Below are 23117 nucleotides of genomic sequence, written 5' to 3'. Positions count from 1 at the left end.
TTCAAGGACTGATTCATGTGGATTGGTTCTGATGTCTCCCCTTTCATCTGGCAATCTCTGACTTTTAAAGGGTCTATTGTATTTCTTCAGATTGTATTAAACAAAAATTCTTTGAAGTCCCCAACACCAGGGTCAGGACTCTGAAATTTTTCTCATGAATGAAAGAGGCGGTTGGACTTTAAAAGGGTTATTTATACTCTTAAACAAAGAGAAAAGTTATGTCATCCAACAGCGGTAGTGGGTTACCTGGCATGGAAGCGGTCACCAACAGCTTTACCTCACACTGCTCCTTCTTCATGGTCTGCTTGAGATCCTTGAAGAACAGTCCCTCTACATAACCCACCACCTCCCACAGGAAAGTCAGGGTGGCTGAAATGGCGTCCATCCCCCACTCACAGGGGGTCCGCACGAAGTACATGATTAATCCCACCTAAAAGAACAGGGAGAGGTCACAAAACCACGATAATCCTGGGCAAACATTCTCATTTCCTTGGCTTTTTTTCCTTAATCAAATATTCTTTTGTGCCTTCATATTCTCCGTTTAACGTTTCCTCTAATACTTTTCAATGGCCGTGAGCAAGAGGGTGGAACCGGAAAACCAACCAGAACAGGCTGCCATACATTTTTGCGTTTCACGGAAATGGTGATTTAAGACAAAAGCAGAACACTGTTTTTCCAGGCTTCAAGTCGCTTGGTAGTTCAGGTGCTGAGGCCACCCCAAATTAATCTCTACAAGATGTTTGCTGAAACGGTATTTGCAGATTGGATTATGTCTAGTGGTCTGAACCAATGAACACTGTGCTTGGCTAAATTGGTGACCTTAACAGATTTTTCTTTGTGTCCCCTAAAATCTTGAAAAGCTCTGGGTCCTTTTGCACATATTTAGGTTGACATAAAATGTCTCATCAGGGTGCCTGGGTGGCTTAGTCAGTTAAGCATCTGCCTTCAGCTCAGGTCATGATCCCAGGGTCCTGGGATGGAGCCCCACATCAGGCTCCCTGCTCAGTGGGGAGCCTGCTTCTCCCTCTCCTACTCCCCTTGCTCTCTGTCAAATAAATAAATAAAGTCTTTAAAAAAAATAAAATAAAAGGTCTCATCATAAGGCAATTTTTTTTTGTTAATAGGAGAATATATTAAACATTCTCTACACTGAAATAAAAGGCAGATTGACTGTAATTGGAATGTGTATTTCAACAAATTTTGATGAAAGAGGTTTTAACTACCTTATTCAACAGTGCACAGCAAAATCATAAAGAAGTAACATCAAAGTTTTCCCCGCCCATGGCTTTATTGATTGTTTCTTGAAAAATTTCTTAATCTTAGCAAACTTTCTAGTTGTGTTGAATCAGCCTACAGGGTCACTAACTTAATCTGCTTTGGTGGTTCTGAAGGCTAACCACCCTAATGAGTGTTAAACCTTACCTCTAGGAGAAATCTATCAAAGACAGGAAAAGGTGGTAAGTCCTATGGGTTTGTGTGTGTGTGTGTGTGTGTGTGTGTGTTAGCCGGGGGTGGTGGTGCAAGAAGGTGATTTTACTAAAGCACAGGGACAGAACCCATGTTCAGAAAGTCCTATGGGTTTAAAGTGCCTTGATCCATCAGAAATGAGGCTTCCTTAAAACTCATGCAGTATATCAGATTCTTTCTCTGTCTTATACATCTGTCAATTCATCTGGTGATATCTGGGCTGGTCAGGGTGGGCCTTTCTTGTGGACAGTAGAGGATGATGTTTGAGATGGCAGGCATGCTCACGAAGTGTTAGTGCATATTTGCAAGTTGAGGATTTGGAGATTTATTCCTTAAAACTATCTGAGCACCAAATCCCTTTAAAAGTTTTCACATACCCCAAGATGGGCTCAAACCCCAGGGTGAAGACCACTGGGTCAAAGTTAAACAGTCCCTAACAAAATTAGAAGAGATGGGTCAGTGGTCCCAACATGCCCACTATACATATCCTTAACAGTCATTAGAAAAAAGAGATATATAATATGGGTAATGGTTTAGAAAGGACTCTACCCTTCACTGTTTTGCCATTCTGACTAGAAGACCCCCTTTCTAGTCAGAATGGCATCCATGTACTTGGGATTTGGGGGAAAGATAAGGATTTAGAGAGAAATGCAAAAATAGGAATTTATATTCATGCAAAACAGGGTTATACAGCAAAGCCAAAGTGTTGCCAGCTCTTTTCTCTATTAGCTTGTCAATTACCTAGCTGGGAAGACCTATGTCTGCCGTTAAGGCTTATTTGGAGTTGACAGGGAAGAGTACGGCAGACAGGAAATGAAATGTCCATCGTCTTATCCCAGGGCTGAAGGACAATGGAGAGCAACTGTCCAGATAAGTATCTCTCCTACCCAGGGACCTGAGGGAATGGGCAGACACACTGAAGGGGCATTTGCCTCCAGTCTCTGACAGAAGTTCATCTTGGGGCCTTTCGATACCAACCGGAATGCCACACAAACATGGTAGGGCACATACTTAACCTGAGGAAGGCCCTACATTTGGCTTTGAGAACCTACCTTTGGCTTTTGTGTGGTGTATGCAGGACCAAGAAGTAGCAGAAAGCTTGGCTGGAGAGCTTTCTGGATAGAATTGCCATAGACTGGTGTCACTGAGTATAATGCTCTAGCCAGAGGTCTTCCTAAGCTGGAGCCATATGGGACATGCAACCAGAACCTAGAGGGGTGTTTAGCACCAGCAGGAGATGAGGTGAGGTTGTCTCCCAGCAAGCACCACTGGGAGCCCGAAGACCCCAAGTCATAGCAGCCATGGGCTTTGGTTTCCACCAGCCAGGCATCTAGCAACCGGCCAGATAAAGAACATTGTCTCACAAAGGGAGGAGCCGGAGCAAACGTTGGACAAGAGACAATGCTGAATAAATGTCGGGGTGCTGACAATACTGACTCCAATCTTGGCCGTCCATCTTGTTCATGTCCAGTCAGTGACTTCCCTTGGTGCTGCGTGTCCCAGGCCCCTTGGAGGGGAATGTAGGTCCTGACCAGAATGCTGGAAGGCTTGTTCTGAGCTTCCTTCTGGCACACAGATGCTGCCACTTTAGATAACTACCCTTACACCTCACCACCATGCTTGCTCTATAAAAGCTGTGGATTAAGGTCTGGACTTAGAAAATAGCTGCCTAGCCCTTGGATCGGTGTCTGCCCCATCTTCCCTGTCAGTAAGTTACTCTGAATACAGTTCCGTATGAATGGTATGGAGTGGCTTGCTTCATTGTTCCTTTGCAAAGTGACTTCTCCATCTGGAGGATATTTTGCTGTCCTTCCTCCACCTTCCAACAACAAAGATCTTTTTTCTCTCCAACCCCACATAGTGTTTGGAGATGAAAGAAGTTGGAAGGGAGGAGAATTCCTAGAGACTAAATATTTTTAGCCAAGAGAGACTGAACACTATCCAAAGCTACTATTTATATTTTTTTATCAGTCTGAACTTAAAACTGGATTGGACACTTATTTATATTCTTTTCCTTGTCAACCAGCTGGTGGGCACTCAGGAGAAAAACCAAATCAGTCATAGACAAGAGAAAGGGATTACACAATTTCTCTGCACATAGGAGCTGTAGTGTTAAATTTTTCATTCTGCTACAGAGGCATGTGGATACCTCTTCTCTTTCTCTACCTGCTAGGAGACTGACAACAGTAAGGGAGAAAGAAGAAGTTCTCCCAACACAGACATTCATGCAACCATCTATCTGGATTAAGGTGCAGTTTCAAAGAAGAGGCATTGAGCTGAGAGCCCCCAAACTGCGTATCCATTTAGGGTGTAAGGCGGAGATCCTAAAGAAACTGGTCAATTCTGGAGGGTTCAGGAAGGAGCTGTCTGGACGGTTTAAAGCAAAGATAGTTGCTATGGAAAAATACACTCACAAATACTTTCCATCTAGGGCAATATTTGCCTGTGTGTGTGTATGTGTGTGTATGTGTGTGTGTGTGTATTTTAAAAGAGAGATAGGAAAAGGGAAAAATGACTAAAATGACATATAAGTTTTCTCAACAGAAAACCAAAATTAAGAACTAACATAAGCAAGTTGTATAATGCCATAGGAAGACAGAGATGACACTGACATTGAGTGCCCACCACATGCCAAGTAGTGTGTCAAGAGGGGCTTCCCCATACAAACAATGGTGAATATAGCTGACCATGATCTACCTTCAGTCAGATCATTAATGGGAATTTATTGAAAAAAATTCCCTAGGACCTTTTCCTCATGTTGCTACTTCCTGATTGGAAATGAACATTTATAACTTACTGGAGGCGAAAACTCACCAAGTAGTTGAACAGGATGTGAGACGTCTGAGCAGGAAAGTCTCCAATATTTAAGAGAAGTTTGCGCAGCATGTACATTAACTCATCCTGAAAGAAGAAGAGAATTTCTACATCTCATTCAGTGGCCACGCTGTAGGAAATAAAATTAACTTCTTAAAAAGTGGGGGAGGCTCTTACTTTTCCCTCTTGTTAATTTCCATTATGTTTGGCATTTTAATATAGTATATGTGATACTTATTAAAGAGTATTTAAACCAACTATTATACCTTCTCTTAGGAGCTAAACTATGGAATCACTGAGCAGTAGTTAGACAAGTTTTTTTTTTTTAATAAGAATTTAGACTGTGTCTATTGGTCATAGGCAAGTCATAGGAAAGTGGTACATTTAGTCAACTCTATTTGCTATGACTTCCACGTGTGATGAAAATGTAAGGCAGACCTATCTTGAGAAGCCAGTTAACAAATATAGTTTAATGAACTTCACAGGTCTGCTTCCTAGGTTTTGAGTCAAAGAGATAAAGCTAGGTCGAGAGAGGATAAATAGAGATGTCTGTAATTAACCTTAGCTTTCAGAAACGAAACTTAATTCTTCCAACAAATAGGACCATAACACAGAAATGAACAAATACTTTTTAATCATCAGTGTATTTTGCCATTGCTCAGAAAACTACTTTTATTTCACATACTCTTCTTACAGGTGGCCTGCTACATTAGATTTGAGTAATGGACAGTTTCAACATATTCTAATAATCTTACCTGCATCACAGACTACTAAGCAATCAGAATTCAGGAAATGTACCCATTACTAAGAACACTATACTGAATTTAATCTTTGTCTAAAAGACTGAAAATCTTTCAGTATCTTAGGGTCATCACTATCCTTGTACCAAACACATATGGAGACATCAGTCAATGGACCAATTTGAAAGAAAACAGCAAAGTTTAGTACTGCTCATCATTAACATTACCTAAAGCACTTATTTGCTCTGTGTCAGACATTGATGTTCAATGCATAGTTCTGTGAAGCCCACTGTTTGCTTTTGACAGTGTTCACACACATAGCTACACGGCTATACTCTAAAGAAAGAGGAATTTACTTGTCTATTGCTGATGGTCAGTTTTTCCAGAAAATGTCGAAGAACTGTTGATGGATCTTCAATCAGACAATTCCATAAGACTTGCTGGGCCACAGCACTCACTTTAGAAGAGAGAGGACATTGATCATTTGTTTTAAATAGAGATAAAGTGTTAGATACACTATTCAAACAATTTACTAAGCTTTAATTAGTCTCTCTTTTTTGCCTTAACAAGGTTCTATGAACTCTTTCTGTTGAAAGGTAGATGTTTGTTCTCTTTGCCTCTTATTTCTGAACATTTTCACCTATAAAAAAAAGTAACTAAAAAGTATAGGATAGTCTTGAGATTTTAGAATTGCTTTTGTAAAGAACACATTTGTGATTTACAAGTATATCATTCAGCCTTAAAAGAAGGAAGTCCTGCCATTTGTGATAATGAAGATGGCTTTTGAGGGCATTATGTTAAAGGAAATAAATCAGACAGAAAAAGACAAATATTGTATGATCTCACACGTGGAATCTAAAATAAACCAAACTCATAGACACAGAGGCCAGACTGGTGGTTGCCAGAGGTGGGGGTGGGGTAAATGAGTGAAGGTGGTCCAAAGGTAAAAACTTCCAATTATAAGATAAATAAATATATCCTGGGGCTATAACGTACAGCCTGGTGACTACCCTTAACAATACTGCCTTGCATATTTGAAGGTCGCTAAGAGAGGAGATTTCAAAAGTTCTTATTATAAGAAAACAATTGTTACTACAGGTGATATGGGTGTTAACTAAACTTGTTGTGGTAACATTTCATAATATAAACATATATCAAATTATTATATTGTATGCCTAAAATTAATACAATGTTATATATCAACTGTATCTCAATTTAAAAAGAAAGAATACATTTGTGAATCTTTGTTTTGGAAATTACCCTAATATTAGGAGTGATGAGTATTTATCAAATTAAAATCATATTCCAATGTTGGTTGTATGGAGAAATTTCTAAAGTAATCATTTGGTTTTAGGAAATATGTTTTGGTTTAGAATGCATATGAATTAGAGATGATCTTTTATTGTTCACGAGAATGCTTTAAATAGTATCTCCCTCAGTGAGATAAAGTAGTTAAGCCAGTCCCAATTAGGCTCCCACTTCTAATGAGAATGTCTTAGGAATAAATAATTATTCCTAATGTGAAGAAAGTGCTTCTTCTTTGGGGAGAATGATTGGGCCAAGACTGCCTAGAAGTGCTCAAGCTAGGAAAGCAGGTGGGTAGAAGAGAGCGGTGGATAAGCATTGGAAGATTTTCAGTCTAAAGGGTTTAATTAGTTTAGTTTTCTAAACTAGAAATATAGGATTTAGCATGAATTTTTCATTCAGCCTATATTTTAAACAAAGGATACCAATATTTTGCTTCCGAAAACCAACCATCCAATTAAAAATATGAACTATATAAATAAATAATATTAACAAGAGGTATATAAATATAAGCTTTAGCTTTCATGTGTCTTTATAAATAATTAAAACAGGTGTGGGTTTTTCTTAGGTTGAAATTGATTGCAAAACTATCTTTGTATATTATTTTTATTCTAATTGCTGAAGTAGGGCAATTTAACACTTAAAGCATGAAAAATACAGAAAAGTAAGACTAGTTAGTCCACCAATCACAGAAACAACTCGAAACATTTTGCAGTATGTCCCTTTCATATATGTAAAATATATATTTACATGTATTTTTAAATAATATGCAGAAAATATTCTTTGGTACTCCGTTTTTTACTTAGCAATATATTAAAAACTTTTAACGTTAATATCTTCTAGAATGTTATTTCTAACATACACAGAATGCTGTCATATGGAGGTGCCATGATTAACTAATTGCTTGTTGGACATTTAAACTCTTCTCTAATATTTATTTATTTATTTTTAAGATTCCATTTATTTATTTGACAGAGAGAGACACAGAGAGAGAGGGAACACAAGCAGGAGGAGTGGGAGAGGGAGAAGCAGGCTTCCCGCAGAGCTGGGAGCCCGATGTGGGGCTCGATCCCAGGACCCTGGGATCATGACCTGAGCCGAAGGCGGACGCTTAACAACTGAGCCACCTAGGCACCCCCTAATATTTGTTATTTTAAATAACGTATAATGTGCAGCATCCTATATAGAACCTTATATAGTTCTCATTATTGCCCTAGGAAATGGCTAGAAGTCAAAATCTGTATCAGAGGGCTTTCACACTTTTTAAGGTATTTGACACAAACTGTGAAACTTTGTTCCAGAGTACTTGTATTGAATTCCATACTTCCATCAGCAAAGTGTGAGAATGCTTTTTTCCCTGAATCTTTATCAACTACGGATATTTTCATTTAGAATAATCTTTGCATGGTAGCTGCACTTGTAGTGAGCAGAGCATAACATACGGAGAAGTTGAATCACTGTGTTGTACACCCGAAACTAAGGTAACACTGTATGTCAACTATCTCAAATAAAAAAATAAAATAATAAAATGAAAACATCTTTGCACGTTTTTAGATGAAACGTAAAATTTCATTGTTTTCTTAAACAACAATGTTGTTTACAGGTCTTATTGACTATTGGTCTGTGTATTTATATTCTTTGCCCATTTTTCTATTGGGGTTTAAAAACATCATTATTGAGCTCTAAGGCTTTATAAAATAACAACATTAAAAATACTAACCTGTTGTCTATCACAAACATCACTCGTCTTTACCCCTAGTTTATCATTTCATTTTGCAACTACTCTTTTTATTTTTTTAGAATTTGAAATTAATTTTTTAATTTAATTTTATTATGTTATGTTAGTCACCATACAATACGTCATTAGTTTTTGATGTAGTGTTCCATGATTCATTGTTTGTGTATAACATCCAGTGCTGCATGCAGTACGTGCCCTCCTCAATACCCATCACAGGGCTAACCCATCCCCCCACCCCCCTCCCCTCTAGAACCCTCAGTTTGTTTCTCAGAGTCCACAGTCTCTCATGGTTCATCTCCCCCTCCGATTCCACCCCCTTCATTTTTTCCTTCCTTCTCCTAATGTCCTCCTTGTTATTCCTTATGTTCCACAAATAAGTGAAACCATATGATACTCTCTTTAGGTAGTACGTCTGGAAAGATAATCAAGTGGGACAGATGGCATTGGTGGTGTCAAGGTAATAGCTAAGATTTCTAAGGTGGCCAGAATTCCTATTTGATTTTCATGTGGCCAAATAAATGTTTTTTGGTTCTCTGGTCATCAACAATACTCCTGGATCCAAGTATTTATTTTAAATGCAATTTCTTGGTCATAAAGGTAGTGGGACAAGGGGATGAAGACAGTAATAATGTTACTAGAGTGTACTGTAAATCTATAATTGTAATATGTACATAAAACAACTCAACATGTGACCAATAGTTAATGTCTTCAAGAGCACCCCATTATCCTCCATCAGATAACAGCTTCAGTATTTTATTAGAGTAATTGATGGTTTTACTAGTCAAACTGATACCTGCTACTCCATCTTCCCGCACCTCACCATCTTCCATTAGATGAACGATGGGGAGCACTGCTGCACAGATGCATGCTGGGAACACTGCTTGTGGAGGCTGAGGCACATGGTGGTTCGGTGTGTGTTCGGTGGTGTGTTCCTCATCTGAAGAGAAATACATAATCGGGGTGTTTTTCTCAGTATTGTCATTCTAATGCAACACCATTTCTCAGTTCAAAGCTTTCCTATTTAACGTTCTTTTGGTTATAGATATCTAGGTGTCTCAGCACCATTTGTTGAAAAGACTATTCTTCCCTTATTGGATTTTCATGGTACCCTTTTCAAACATGAAACCAACATGAATATAATGGTTTACTTCTGGTTCTTCAATTCTATTCCATTGATTTCCTGTCAGTACCACACAATATTGATTACTGTTGCTTTGCAGTAAGTTTTGAAACTGGGAAATGTGAGTCTTCCAGCTTTGTTCTTCATTTTCAAGATTATTTTGACTATTCAAGTATGTCGAGCCATCATACTTTTTGGTAGGAATGTAAAATGAATGACACAGTTACTTTTGAAAATAGCTTGGCAGTTTACCCCACCAAACTTGTACGTAACTGTTCATAGTAGTATAATTTAGAATAGCCAAAAGTGGAAACAACCCAAATGTTCACTAACTGGTGAATTAATAAACAATGCAGTATATCCATATAAGGGAACACTATCTGGTAATGAAGAACTGATACATGAAACCACATGGATGAACCTTGAAAATATGCTGAGTGGAAGCATCCAGTCACAAAAGGCCACATACTGTATGACTCCATTTATGTGAAATGTACAGAGTAAGCAAATCCATAGAAATAGAAGATAGATTATTTCTTGCCCCGGGTTGGAGAAAGTGTGGGTGAGGAACAACTTGGTAATGGTATAAGGTCTCTCTTTGGGACGATGAAAATATTCTAAAATATTTATGATTAGAGGTGCTAACCATTGCATAATGGTTGCATAATATTGCATAATAACCAATGCATTGTATACTTCAAAAGGGTGAGTTTTATGGTACATGAATCATACCTCAATAAAATTATATCTGTTATAAAAAATATAAATGAGACTTTGGCCCAATCCCTGTAAGTTGTGATTAATTAGCATTGGTCATTTTTGAAGTTTCCAAGGGTTATACAGCCAAGGGTTGAGGACCACTGGTTTCTGTACAACTTTTTAATGACTTTATAAATCAGGTGATGAAATTTGTATAATCATGAGCAGTGAGTCCCAGACAGTTATTCATGATTAGAGAAAACATATTTTTTAAATTCTTGGAACTGAAGGGTATCATGTCCCCTGCCCCCCGCACTCCAGAATCAGATTTCATTATAGGAGTAGCATGAACTCTGGTCTTCTTTTGATCGTTAAATTATTCCAGAACAGCATCCTCAAGCATCCTACTGGGTCCTGGCCACTCATTGGAATCTCCATCCCAAGTAGATTTTAAAAACTGATGTGTGGGTCCCATTCTTAGGAATCTTGATTTGGTCTTGGGTGTGACCTGGGTATTTTTTTAAACTCCTCACTTGATTGTAATGTGTAGCCAGGGTTGAAAACCTACAGCAATATGATTATTTGCAATGTAATTAAAATGGAGCCGATTTATAAAGGACAATTGCTGGGTAAAAAAAACAAAACTTTTTTTAGGGTACTACTCAATCTAATATTTATTTTTTGAACTTCAAGTCCTGAAACAAGTTACTTAATGAAGACAGTGAAGTGTAATAAGAATACTAACTGGCAAATGTTTCAAAACACACATGAGTCATGAGGAATAAATAACACATTTCTAAGAGGACACACCTTCAGCACTAACAGCTGAACGCACAGACCAGACTGACCCTCGGCGGAAGGAGTAATTCCTGTGGGAAGTGCTGGAGGTACAGGACGGACTCACAGACAGTCGACGGGATGCCAGATTGGTGACTTCTTCTACTGGCAAAGAAAATGGGGAATGTGACCTTTGGTTTTGTAACAAAGTTGTCATCATCACAACTATAGCTGTACTTACATCACCAGTATATACTGTGCTCAAAGCGTAAGGCTTAAGTAATTTAGAGTGTACTTAATGAATGGAGAAAATCTTTTAGAAACACAGCCAGAAAATTCTCACAGATTCCACAAAAGCAGGGCAGAGAATCCCCGAATTAGAATGGTTCGTAAATTATTCCTGATGCCAACCAACAAATTGGATGCATTTGTGAAGGTTGATCGTTAATGGACTAACCCCATTTTTAATGATGAAAGATTGACTGCATTTACTTTAATACACACTCTGGATTTAGCTGTTCTCTGAATCATAATCACTGCTTGGTCCATTATCATACTGGTTCATTCAATGTGAATAACTCCCTCCTCTAGAAACAGGCCAACTCCGAAAATGAAGAACACAACAACTTTCCTCTTTCTTTTGCTAGTGTCAGGAGGTGAGAGAGAGACAGAGGGTACATATAACCTCATGTCACATAAAACCGTACTGTTTATTCCAAAGCTAGTCCTTTCCATTTCCTATAACTTAGCCCCCCAGGAAGTCCCATGTGTAGGGGGCACCTTCTTCTTCTGGCTCTGAGCTGGGCGTGCAGGTGGGCTCGTAGCAAGCCTCCTGGGTGATGGGGATGGCGGTGATGAGGCTGGCTTCTCTACCAAGACGTTTCTTCTCTTCCTCCTGTTGCAAGTTCTTTAGGATGTGCTCTGCTCTCTGATGGGAGCGGGACACAGCTCGGGCTGAAAAGGATTTCTATGGAGACACGAAGACCAATTTATTTTGTAGAAACTGCTCTACAAGGTCGCAGCCATAAACAGTATTGCCATAGAATTACACAAATGTGGCACTTTGTCCTCAGAAAATGGAAGGGCACCCATGATTTAGTTTCATGGCCATTTGTTCATTTTTCTGCCAGGTTTCCAGGTTGTGTGTAACTAAGCTATTCATTTTCATTCAATCAGAATAATTCTTCAAGAATATCTGTAAGTTTTGGGATTTCAACTTTAGAATTTGGGGTGATATCAATGATCCAGTCTTTAAACATTCAAATCAGATAAAGAATTTTAATACTCTATTCCTTTCCACAACTTTTTGAAATGGTTTTAAATAAAGGACATTTATTTCATAGGTTAATAAAAGAGAGAACCACAGAGAGGAGGAGGAATGGGATCTCTCACATAAACCAATTAGTTATATGATTTATTTCATTTTTGTATCTCAAATGTCTACCACACCATAAATACTTAATTATTGTAGATAAATAGAGTGGCACACTGCAAATACATAACAATATTTGTAGAAACAAAGTGAATAGAAATTATGAGAGTTGATAGGGTTACTGAGGTTGAATACAGGATCTTTACATAAGACTAAAGGTTTCCTATGCTGAATGGCACAGTAGCAATTAAGGGCATTAGATGAGCCACATGGCAATTTATTTGCATGCCAGGGGTTAAGCTGATTTATTATATTAAGGTAAGGTAAGAATTGTGGAATGAGAGAAAGAAAACTGGATATAGCATCAGGGGTCTTGATTTCAAATTCCTTGCGAACTTGGGATAGAGAATGTACTTGGCTCAAATGAAACCATTGTCTGTACAGGAGACAAATCAAAGATCCTTATGCCAGTGATTCAGAAGCTGAATTTATGGTATAAACATTTTCACAAGTCAAGAGCTCAAACAGTTCTCCAAAGAAATGCCTAGCAAAAGTGTGATGTGTAAAAATGTTCAACCTAACTTCATATATCCAAGTGACTTTTTAAAGAATCACAATGGCTTTGTTTTTCGCCACTCAAAGTGGCATTAAAAACAATAATACTAGCTAATTTGAATAAACATGGCACACTTTCCTGTTCTATTGTATATGGGTAAAATGGTAAAATCTTCCTGGGGCTATTTTGGGTGGTGTATCAAAAAATCTTTAATATTTATATACCAATTGCCCTAAATTCAATGGGAATTTGTGCAAGAAGATAGTCATGGATTTGGGCCAAAGAACACATCTATGTTCTTTTCCTTTTATTGATTTTCCATATTTTCTACATTATTCTTGTAATTCAGAAAATTCAACAAGTGAAAAAGTCCTATTTTGCACTCATTTTTTGCAAAAGGCACACATTCTTGGTTCTTCTTTATGAATGGACAGTGTTTCTAAATTTAACTGCTTATGAATTATATTACATGCAGCACTGATATATTAGAGTACACAAGATCTGAGGTCTCGGAGTGATATCTGTGATGATACTAATGATCAACAAAATGAAGAATAGACCAAAGTCCCAACAAGGAAATAAGTGCTGCCAACTCAGTTCTTTTTCTTATTCACCCAGGGTCAACCTCATTACCTTTTGGGTAGCTTAGGTATTACAGGTTAGAAGAATATCTTTGTTTTATAATAACTAGACACAAAAGTGCTACCCTTGGCCAAGAAATCAATGGCTAATGCTTTTAATAGTTGTAAAAGGTGGCTGCTACTGTGACCATAGAACAAAACTGTGTTGGCTTGGAGGTCTGCAAATGCTACTGGATATTAGTTCCTTCTAATCTATTCACAAGAACAAAGACCTCTCATGGCTTATTTTCTGTGTTATGACATTCTTCTGACAAGAATGAACAAATTGTCTCATGCACTCATTGTCCTTCTCTCTTACATGGATACCACAGAGCCTGAAGAGATGAGAAAGAAAGTGCCTGTTACTCACAGACTGGTCTTCATTAATGGGGTCCTGGACACTCCCGCTGCACTGAGGGACCCAAGGGGGGTCAAACATTGGGACAGATGGCATTCCAAGCACTGGTGAGGGCAGGGTGAAGTTTATACTGGGAGGCGGGATCTGTTAGTTGATATCAGAAGAATGAGGTAAGATGGAAAATAAGCTAGAATGAGTCTGAAGTATAATTATGAAATCATCTTATAGAGTACATGATGTTACAAAGCACAGGATGAACGTCTCTGGGTCTCAGTTTACTCATTAAAAAAATGAAGGGTTTCAACTATATGATCTCTATTTGTGTTAATTATCCCATTTTCCAAAAAATATCTGTATAAATATAACAAAGTACCTGAAAGATTATACCCCAACCTTTTGTGGGCATACCTCTGGGATGGCTTATAGAAATTTGATTTTCTTGCTCTACCACTCTTTTTTACTTCAATATTTTTTAAAACAAGAATTCATTCGTATATGAGTTAGTTTTACTTATATAATCACAGAGGGGAAAGAAAAAGAAGCATCTCTTAGGCTATACACTGTAGATTTGAGGCTCAAGGATTTAAAGAAGCCTTGGGTGGGTTTGCAAATCTAATTCCTATGGCAGAAATATCCCTCACCTTAAAAATCTGCTGTGCTCCTTCCTCCATCCGGGGCCAGACCTGGTAGCGAAACCTCCAGAGTGTGTGGAACTTGAGAACGGCGTTCAGCCTCTGTACTGTCTCTGGGTGGTGGAACTCGGACATCAACATGTCGGACACAGCCTCAGGGACTTTCACCGCACACAGCAGGAACATGGCAGCTAGAGACAGCCAACAAATCATCAGCTACACATCTTTTAATTTTGCTTGGTCCTGGGGGATGGGGAGAAGCAGGGAGTTGTTTCTGTCTCCTGAAAATGACTCCTGAGCTAAGGGAGCCAGGCCACCAGCACTGGTGAAAGCAAATCTTCTTTCAGTCACTGAAAACCAAACATGATCCTTTGTGCCATCCACAATCTTCCAGTATCTGGTGAAGGCAACGGCAACATGATATTTCCGTAGAATACCTCATTCCAAGCAAAACTTCCTTTGGCTCAGAGTGAAAAGTGAATGTGAGAGGAAGCAAATGAAAAAAGGAAATGATATACTGAAATATCCTTTTTAGGAAATGATAAGAATCATGTCATAGTCATCCTGGGATAGTGCACAAAAATGTCCATTAAAAACTGTCCCAGTTATATTATATTAAAAATAAAATCCACATTGTAGACTGTATTAGAAACCTCCACCCTTCTGAGAGATAGAAGAGATCGAGAAGCCAAAAGAGATTTCATGAATCATAACACCATTGCTGTTTTTTAATTTTGGGAAAAGTCAAATATCAGTAAGAGAAAGGTCAAGTGCCACAATAAGTTACAAAGTTAATGAATAATGGGGCAGAAAAATACACTCTGTAGCATAGATGGATGAGCTAGTGTCAGTCATAAAAACATAATTTAAAATTCTCTTGTACTTTTTCCTGGATCATCAAAACATACTCAGACAATTGTGTTAGGACAGCTGGGGTTGAGTGTCAGCTCTGAAACCTCTCTGCTCTGTGCTCCCGGGAGAGCGTCTCCACCTCTCTCAGCCTCTGTTTCTTTAGGGGCAGAATGTCAATGATGATGATGATGATACCTGTCTCCAAATTTGTTGTTAGAATAAGATAAAATAATGTATGAGAAAGAGCTCTGTGACGTGAAGAGTATTACACGCTTCTAAAGCATGTCTTATTTTCTAGAGGCAATGTGGCGTATGGGAGGGACATCTATGTGTGCAGTCAGAAGACCTGGATTTGGTGTCCCAGCCCCGCTGCTTCTGATCTGTGTGCACTCGCATAAGTCCCTTCAACCCTCTGAGTTGCAGTTTGCTCACATATAAAATGGTTGTTATGGGGATCAAGTAAGAGCACCTGTGTGCTATGGTTCTATAAGAAATGTTAGCTCTTGTGACCATTAGTGTTTGATAAGCCTTTTCTTTATCCGACTAGTTCCTTAAATTTCTACTCTTTCTCCCTTCTTTTCTTTTCTTTAAAGCGTGCTCTGTTCTGTCTCAATTTTTAAATACCACGGTCTCTCTTTACATCATTGCAAGTTGGAGTTTTATCCACCTCATTCCTAGCACCGACGCAGTTTTCTTATAATGCTCACTGATCAGTAGATCCAGTGGTACTTTTTATAGCATTTGTTTCCTTTTCATTTTTAACACTTTCATGACCATCTCCTTGAAGAGCTATCCTTTGCTTGCATGGTTTGAGGTTGAGCTCTTCTACTTTTTTTTTTTAAGATTTTATTTTATTTATTTGAGAGAGAGAGAATGAGAGACAGAGAGCATGAGAGGGAGGAGGGTCAGAGGGAGAAGCAGACTCCCTGCCGAGCAGGGAGCCCGATGCGGGACTCGATCCCGGGACTCCAGGATCATGACCTGAGCCGAAGGCAGTCGCTTAACCAACTGAGCCACCCAGGCGCCCCGAGCTCTTCTACTTTTCTGGTCATTTCCCAGGGTATGCTGCTGGCTGCCTGTCCTCTGAAGGTATGGAAGACCAATGGCTTAGTACCCATCTTTCTGCTCTTTATTCCATAGATTCTTCCCCCAGAAATCCCATCCGTGCTCACTGCTTCAGCTGCCACAAAGATCAGATTTTTTTCCCAAGCTTATCTCTACCTTTGCCCTTTTTTCATTAGCTTTAATGTCATGTCACCAACTTTACATCTCCTAACCATGTAAAACCGAACTGCTTTACTCATTGCTGCCATATTCAATGCATACTGTATATACAACACTACTCTTTTTTCTAGAACCCATGAGTGGTTTTCCACAGTTCAGTGGAAAGTCCATACTCCTATGAGTGTCATTCAAGGGCTGTTACAATCTGAGTCCCACTCACTTGTCTAATACCATGGACTGGGGACCCCTCTACAAAAGCCACCCCAGTCTCAATTCTTCCTCAGGCTTTCCAAATAAGCCCTGTGCATTTCCACACCCCACGTGGCTTTGCATACACCATCCTCTTCCTTCTAGCTTTCCTTAAAGCCCAGTCTACCTGTTCATATCTTCCATGGAAGTTTCCATATGTCTCATATTTGAGGAGCGTGCCTTTCTCTGTACTCTCTCTCTCAGAAACATGTGGTAGAGAAGAAAAATCCAAGCTTTAATGCAAACAGAAATATTTTACAAAGACATTTGTTGCAATGTAGTATAAAAAGCCGTTAATAAACCAAAATTTCCATTAGTAGTCCAGGTTAAATAAATTGTTATGACCATTCAACGAAATATTTGGTAGGCATTAAAAAGAATGAGGTGAATCTTCCAGCTAATGCAAAAAAATGGTCTCCTAGGGAATGCTTCTAACCACTTCTCGTTTGGGGCTGCCTCATTTGAATTGGTTTTTGCTCAAATAAACTCTTCAAATTTTTAGTATACCTCAGTGTATCTTTTAACAGTTCTGGTGTCATGAGAGGGAACTGAAGGAGACCCCGATGGCCCCCAGGAGCAAGGAACAACCAGGTATAGGTACCTATGGAGCCCCTGACATTGCAGACTTTATTTTAACTTCTTCTTTTTTTTTCTGAGAGAGAGAGACAGAGGAGGAGCCGGGTTGAAGCAGAGGGAGAGGGAGAGAGAGTCTTAAGCTGGGTGTGGAGCCCAACCTTGGAGATGGATCTCACGACCCTGAGATCATGATCTGAGCTGACACCAAGAACCAGACACTTAACTGACGAAGCGACCCAGGCGTGCCAGCGTTTCTATTTCCATACTGGGTCTGAAAACTGGCCAGAATTAGCCTGGGTCAAACTGGCTTCTGAGGACTGATTCAGATTTAGAAATTGGGCTGGGTCTGGGGTCAGACTGGTCCAATATGAGGCCTCAGGTAAATAAAATTTTATTTTAAGGCTGAACAAGTAGGTTCACCTTATCAAAGGTAATGACAGTAGCCCCAGTGGATAACTTTTAACTATTTTAGAGAAGCTTATCCATTTATGAAGTGCCCTAGAGAGAAAGCGGTCTCAGCCAGGCACTCACTATACGTGGGGGTAGCTCTGGGTTTTGGGAGGGAAATATCTTCTGCATCATCTCTGCCTCCTCATGTGTCCACGGCATTGTGCAATACTGCCAGAAATATTTACGGTTTGTCCCGGATGAAACCTGACAAGTTATTCAAAAGGATTTATTTTTAAGTAGCTCTATGGTCAGAAGTTGGCCAAATTGGAAACTGATATTCAGAGCCTGATAGGAACTTTTGTTTTTAATGCCTCCTCTCCTAAGGCAAAATGAAGCTATGTGCTCTGAGGGAAAGTAAAACATTCTGAAGCCATTGAGGAAGGATTTACTAAAACATTCCAAGGAAATAGCTGTAAATCTAGAACCTGGGAATCTTTTGATTTCCATCTTAGTTGAAGATCTTCTCTGGGATATAAAGAAGTGATTTGAGGATAATGTAGTTGGATGGCTGGGTAAGCATCTTGACATTTAAATTATATCCCAGTCCTTTGAGGAATTACCAACTGTACCTGTCTAACAAATCGAGTCTTTACAAAAACAGAAATGCAGCCCTAGAAAAAATTCAAAGCCCAACTATCCTTTTTTTACCAATCTCCAAACCCCTATTCATCTGAAAAGGCTTTCAGATATTGTGAAAAATATGGATTTAGGAAACAAAAGCCCTTCTTGAAGAAACTTACATCCTTTCTCTATGCCTTTGAGATGTAAGTGTTGTATCTGGTTTTTCCCTTGAAATGCAAATTCAGGGAGGTAATTCTTTTTTTTTTTTTTTTAAGATTTTATTTATTTATTTGAGAGAGAGAGAATGAGAGAGAGCACATGAGATGGGGGAGGGTCAGAGGGAGAAGCAGACTCCCTGCTGAGCAGGGAGCCCGATGCGGGACTCGATCCTGGGACTCCAGGATCATGACCTGAGCTGAAGGCAGTCGCTTAACCAACTGAGCCACCCAGGTGCCCCTCAGGGAGGTAATTCTTATCAGGAAAGTATATAATGGGCCACTCCTCCTGACCCCAGTGCAGATCATTCTGCCCCTGGGTCCTGTCCCTGTGCTTTAATAAAACCACCTCTTTGCACCAAAGATGTCTCAAGAATTCTTCCTTGGCTGTTGGCTTCAAACCCTAACGTCTTTCCTACATCAATGTGATCTAGAATAATCTTTGATAAATAAAAACTAGTTTAAGTTTGTTGATTTAATTAAAACAATACTATCAAAGTTATCAGCATTATATAATACTCTTATTCTAATAGGTTTACTAAAAGCCAGATGAACTCACGTTATCTCTGTTGTAGAATTTATCAGCAAGAAAGAGAACTTAAAATGATGAACTGTTCTGTCTTAAGAAATTTTCATGGGTCAACATTATTGTTAAGAATTAGTAGATGTAAGATTTACTATGAGGAAGAATATACTTCTAGAAATTGTGAAATGTATTAATAAATTTGCCAATCCACAGAATGCTACTATCATAGTCCACAACTGCTTACTTCTTAGTTATCACTAGGAATAAAGGATTCTAAGGGTTAAGAACCCTAATCAATATATGTAACTAAAACTTAGAAATAATAAGGATGAAAAATAGGTAAGCAAAGTAAAATGACCCCTTTTTCCAGAATGAGGAAGATTAAAAAACGTAGAACAAAATCTGAATGGGTATGAAAAAAATTGTGGAAAATTTGTAGAAAAGGAATCTTGGAAAGTAAATATGACATGTGGTTAAGCTGACTGAAGTTGGAATGGATGTATTTAAGTTTTTAAATAATGAGTTTTAATATTAAAAACACACTGATAAAAAAGTTAGAATTTGGTTTTGTCTCGGCTGAAATACCAAACTTTTCTTGGACTATCGGTCTGCTTTTCATAAAAGATTGTGAAAAGTGTTTTTTGTTTTTTTTTTTTACCTTTTGAGTAATCTACCTGGAAAGCAAAGGTTTTGTGTCATACCAAAATAATTTACTGTGCTTCATGTTGTCTTTATCAGGTCTTTGATCACTTAAGAAAACCCATTTTTTTTTTTTAAGAGAGAGAAAGAGAGAGAGGAAGGGGGGTGAGGAGAGGGATAGAGAGAATCTTAAATAAGCTCTCCACCCAGTGCAGAGCCCCACATGACCCTGAGATCATGACCTGAGCTGAAATCAAGTCAGATACTTAACCCACTGAGCCACCCAGGTTCCCCTATATTTGCCTTTAAAATCTATTTTGGCTTTAGTTAAGTAGATAATTAAGTATTATTTCATAGTGATCTGAGATCCTATTTACTCAAATGTTCAAGCCTTTTGACATTTTGGCAGCTTCCCAAAATCAAATTCTAAATGAAGTCTCTTTGATTTCAAAGTAACTTTGAGTTTTCCCAGAGGGTCCCTAGAAAACCTCAAAGAATTTGTCTCTCACCTTGTAAGAGAGATGTTAAACTAGGTTTATTTGGTATGTTAAATTATGTGGAAGCACTGTCAATAAGAATTGACAATAAACTTCTGAAGTTATAGGTGTATGGAAATATATTACTAATATAGGTATTTCAGAAATCATTCCTATTTTCTAGGAAGTTGTCAATACTCTCATCTAATTATTATCCTAAATTATTGTGTACCAAAGATATAACTATATTTCTTTATCAAATGAACTCTCATCAGATCTTTAATCATGGCTACTTTTTTAAAGGTCTTTTTGTTATTTACAGACAGTTACTGTTTTACTCTGATGCTTTTATGAAAGTGCTTCATCTTCAGAAAGATTCATGGTAATATCATAAAATTGAACTGGTTAAGAATTTCCAGCACTAGGGCGCCTGGGTGGCTCAGTTGGTTAAGCGATTGCCTTCGGCTCAGGTCACAATCCTGGAGTCCCAGGATCGAGTCCCGCATCGGGCTCCCTGCTCAGCGGGGAGTCTGCCTCTCCCTCTGACCCTCTCCCTTCTCATGTGCTCTCTCTCTCTCTCAAATAAATAAATAAATAAAATCTTAAAAAAAAAAAAAAGAATTTCCAGCACTAATGGAAAAAACAATTCAAGTAGAACAAGAATTAATGATATGAGACTGAGTGGACTAATGAGGGTGATTATAATTTTTTAACCCTTTTTCTTTGAAACATTGCTGGTTCCTTAATGTTTTCTTTTTCCAGATTTAAAGGAATGTTTTTTCTCTTTTCTCTTAAGCTATCTATGACTTACAGTAATTTTATAAAGTATATTGCTATAAGTAAAATGGAAACATTTATTTTTTCTCCTTACTGATTCCTCCAGAATTCAGAAATTCATTCAGTATTCTTTTTTTTTAAATTCTTTTTTTTTTAAAGATTTTATTTATTTATTTGAGAGAGAGAATTAGAGAGAGCACATGAGAGGGGGGAGGGCCAGAGGGAGAAGCAGACTCCCTGCCGAGCAGGGAGCCCGATGCAGGACTTGATCCAGGGACTCCAGGATCATGACCTGAGCCGAAGGCAGTCGCTTAACCAACTGAGCCACCCAGGCGCCCCATTCAGTATTCTTATTTTCATGACAACATAATTATTTGCATAAGTTCAATAAGAACCTGTTTTTAAATAACAGGGCGCAACTGGAAACATTGGTTTTATTACCAAGGTTTGACTGGAATGTTGTATTTGAGAAGATGCATAAAATCAGATATGACCAGACAGTTTTAAGGGACTAAGGTTGACTTTATGGTGCCAATAAAAACTCATTGGAAAAATTGGCCTGGTATATTGCTTACAGGATTCCCTGCAGCCTTACCAGGTGGGTAAGGAAGGCCATCTCCTGGCAGGCCCAGGAAACTCAAGATATCCTGAGGACCTCAAGAAGAGAGGAATTTAGCCAAATCTATAGGTATTCCAGGTGAAGCCCAATGGTGAATTCTTCACTTGGCTTCTTCACCTGGAGAGGTTTTTAAAAGGCCAATCTAAGATTCCTTATAAAAAGTTCCAGCAAAACAGATTTGAAAAAAGCCTATAGGATCAATCACTCTTCCTACTGTACTTAGATAAATAATCAGGCCAGGTTTAATGAGACTAGACTTATTTTTGCAAATAAATCAGCCTTCCTGTGATTATCTTTGATAGAAATGAGGGTGAGTGTAGAGAAAAAATTGTGTTTCAATAAAAAATGGTAACACTTGTGGATATCAGATTCTAGTCCGGTTCATCGTTTTTGACGTTTCGTTATTTATCTGTATACCAAACTGGATCTTGAATTCTTCTAGTTTCCTCAAATATCTGGCTACAACTCCCCAAACTAATGTTTCCCACCTTCTGATTTGGAATCACTAAGAACAAAGACTGCCCTTGAAACGTCCTTGGAAGGACGTTTCATACCAGCTCCTCCTTACTACCCAGATGGCAGCCAAACTTCAGGGACTTGAATGAAATCCCTCATTAAAGAGATCCTCTAAACTCCTGAAACTGCACACCAGCTGGAGATCTAAAATTAAAATGGACTAGGGAGGTTCCTCCTCAGATGCAGATGGCATCTTGGGGACAGCTCTCCCAAGATCCCAGAGCAAGATCGTCATCTCCGATATTAAACCTTCATTCCTGTTGCCTTTTGCTGCTTGCTTTTTCTCTGTTAATGAACAGGAGAGACAGTGCTCCTGAACTCTGGCCGCTATGGCTGGATCTCCTGCTAAAGCTGTAGCTGTACAACAAAATCTCTATATTTTCTTGCTAACTTGGTTTTAGAGAATAGAATTGCTTTACTTCTCGGCTGAACACAGAATCTGCTGTGCCATAATAAAATACTCCTTGCTGCACCTGGATCAAAACCTCTGGTATTGTAGCGAATACAAGAAATTAACAAATAAGCCACTTGGCTAGAACAGGTATATTCCTGACCTATTTATACCAAGTGGCTTGGTTCATGGGGACCCTGGCTGAGAAGCATCCTTCAGTCTCTTGGCATTAAATTCCTAATAGTTCTCATTGTAGTCTCCCTGGTGTGTTAACATTCTCTCAATGATCTTAAATGCATGTTTACAACCATCAACCATATATTACATGGTCTCACTGTGCTTGGAGAAGCAGAAAGAAGATGGACAATGAGATGAACAGCAAAAACAATTGTTTTAAGGATCTGACATCATAACCTATGAGTTTCATAATGAGACAAGAGCAACGTAACCCCTATCTGACTGAGTGGCACTAATACCAAATTTTTGGTTGATCTCTCATGTATGAGAGGATGACCGAGAGGGGGTAATTGTTAAATTAATTAAATAAGGAGACCATTAACATGATGTGGCTCTAATCCTGTGGTGACCTATGTAAGGAAATGAAATCTAAGCTTCTAAACGCCTCAAGGTTACAAATCATAATGCTGAGGACAACCAGTCACAAACAGCCAAACTAGGCTTTTAGCTACAGCCAATCAGTAGCTACCTAACTTTGCTTCTGTCCTTTTTCTGTAAAAGCCTCTCCCTGGGCTCCTGTTGGTGGAGTGCTTCTAAAACACTCCTAGTTTGGTGCTGCCTGATTTGGATAGATTTTTCTTCACAAAAACTCTTAAAAAAATCTTCTAGAT

General features: G+C 38.7%; 1 protein-coding gene across 3 annotated transcripts in view; it reads right to left on the bottom strand.

Moving 5' to 3' along the window:
• Positions 1-23117, bottom strand: part of UNC80 (unc-80 homolog, NALCN channel complex subunit) — a 229921-nt gene that overhangs the window by 61792 nt on the left and 145012 nt on the right. For all 3 annotated transcript variants that reach the window (XM_064587002.1, XM_064587001.1, XM_064587003.1), the window contains 8 exons: positions 14208-14389; positions 13579-13710; positions 11441-11627; positions 10694-10825; positions 8858-9001; positions 5378-5478; positions 4282-4368; positions 247-430 (listed from right to left, as the gene is read on the bottom strand). In XM_064587002.1, the coding sequence (XP_064443072.1) occupies positions 247-430; positions 4282-4368; positions 5378-5478; positions 8858-9001; positions 10694-10825; positions 11441-11627; positions 13579-13710; positions 14208-14389 (1149 nt within the window). The remainder of the gene's footprint in view (positions 1-246; positions 431-4281; positions 4369-5377; positions 5479-8857; positions 9002-10693; positions 10826-11440; positions 11628-13578; positions 13711-14207; positions 14390-23117) is intronic.

Source organism: Mirounga angustirostris, unplaced genomic scaffold, assembly GCF_029215605.1.
Source record: "Mirounga angustirostris isolate CCGP_5_RB_7025 unplaced genomic scaffold, mMirAng1.0.hap1 SCAF_3, whole genome shotgun sequence".
Lineage (NCBI taxonomy): Eukaryota > Metazoa > Chordata > Mammalia > Carnivora > Phocidae > Mirounga > Mirounga angustirostris.
Note: the sequence above shows the minus strand (reverse complement) of the source record. Positions and strands in the feature narration are given on the sequence as shown.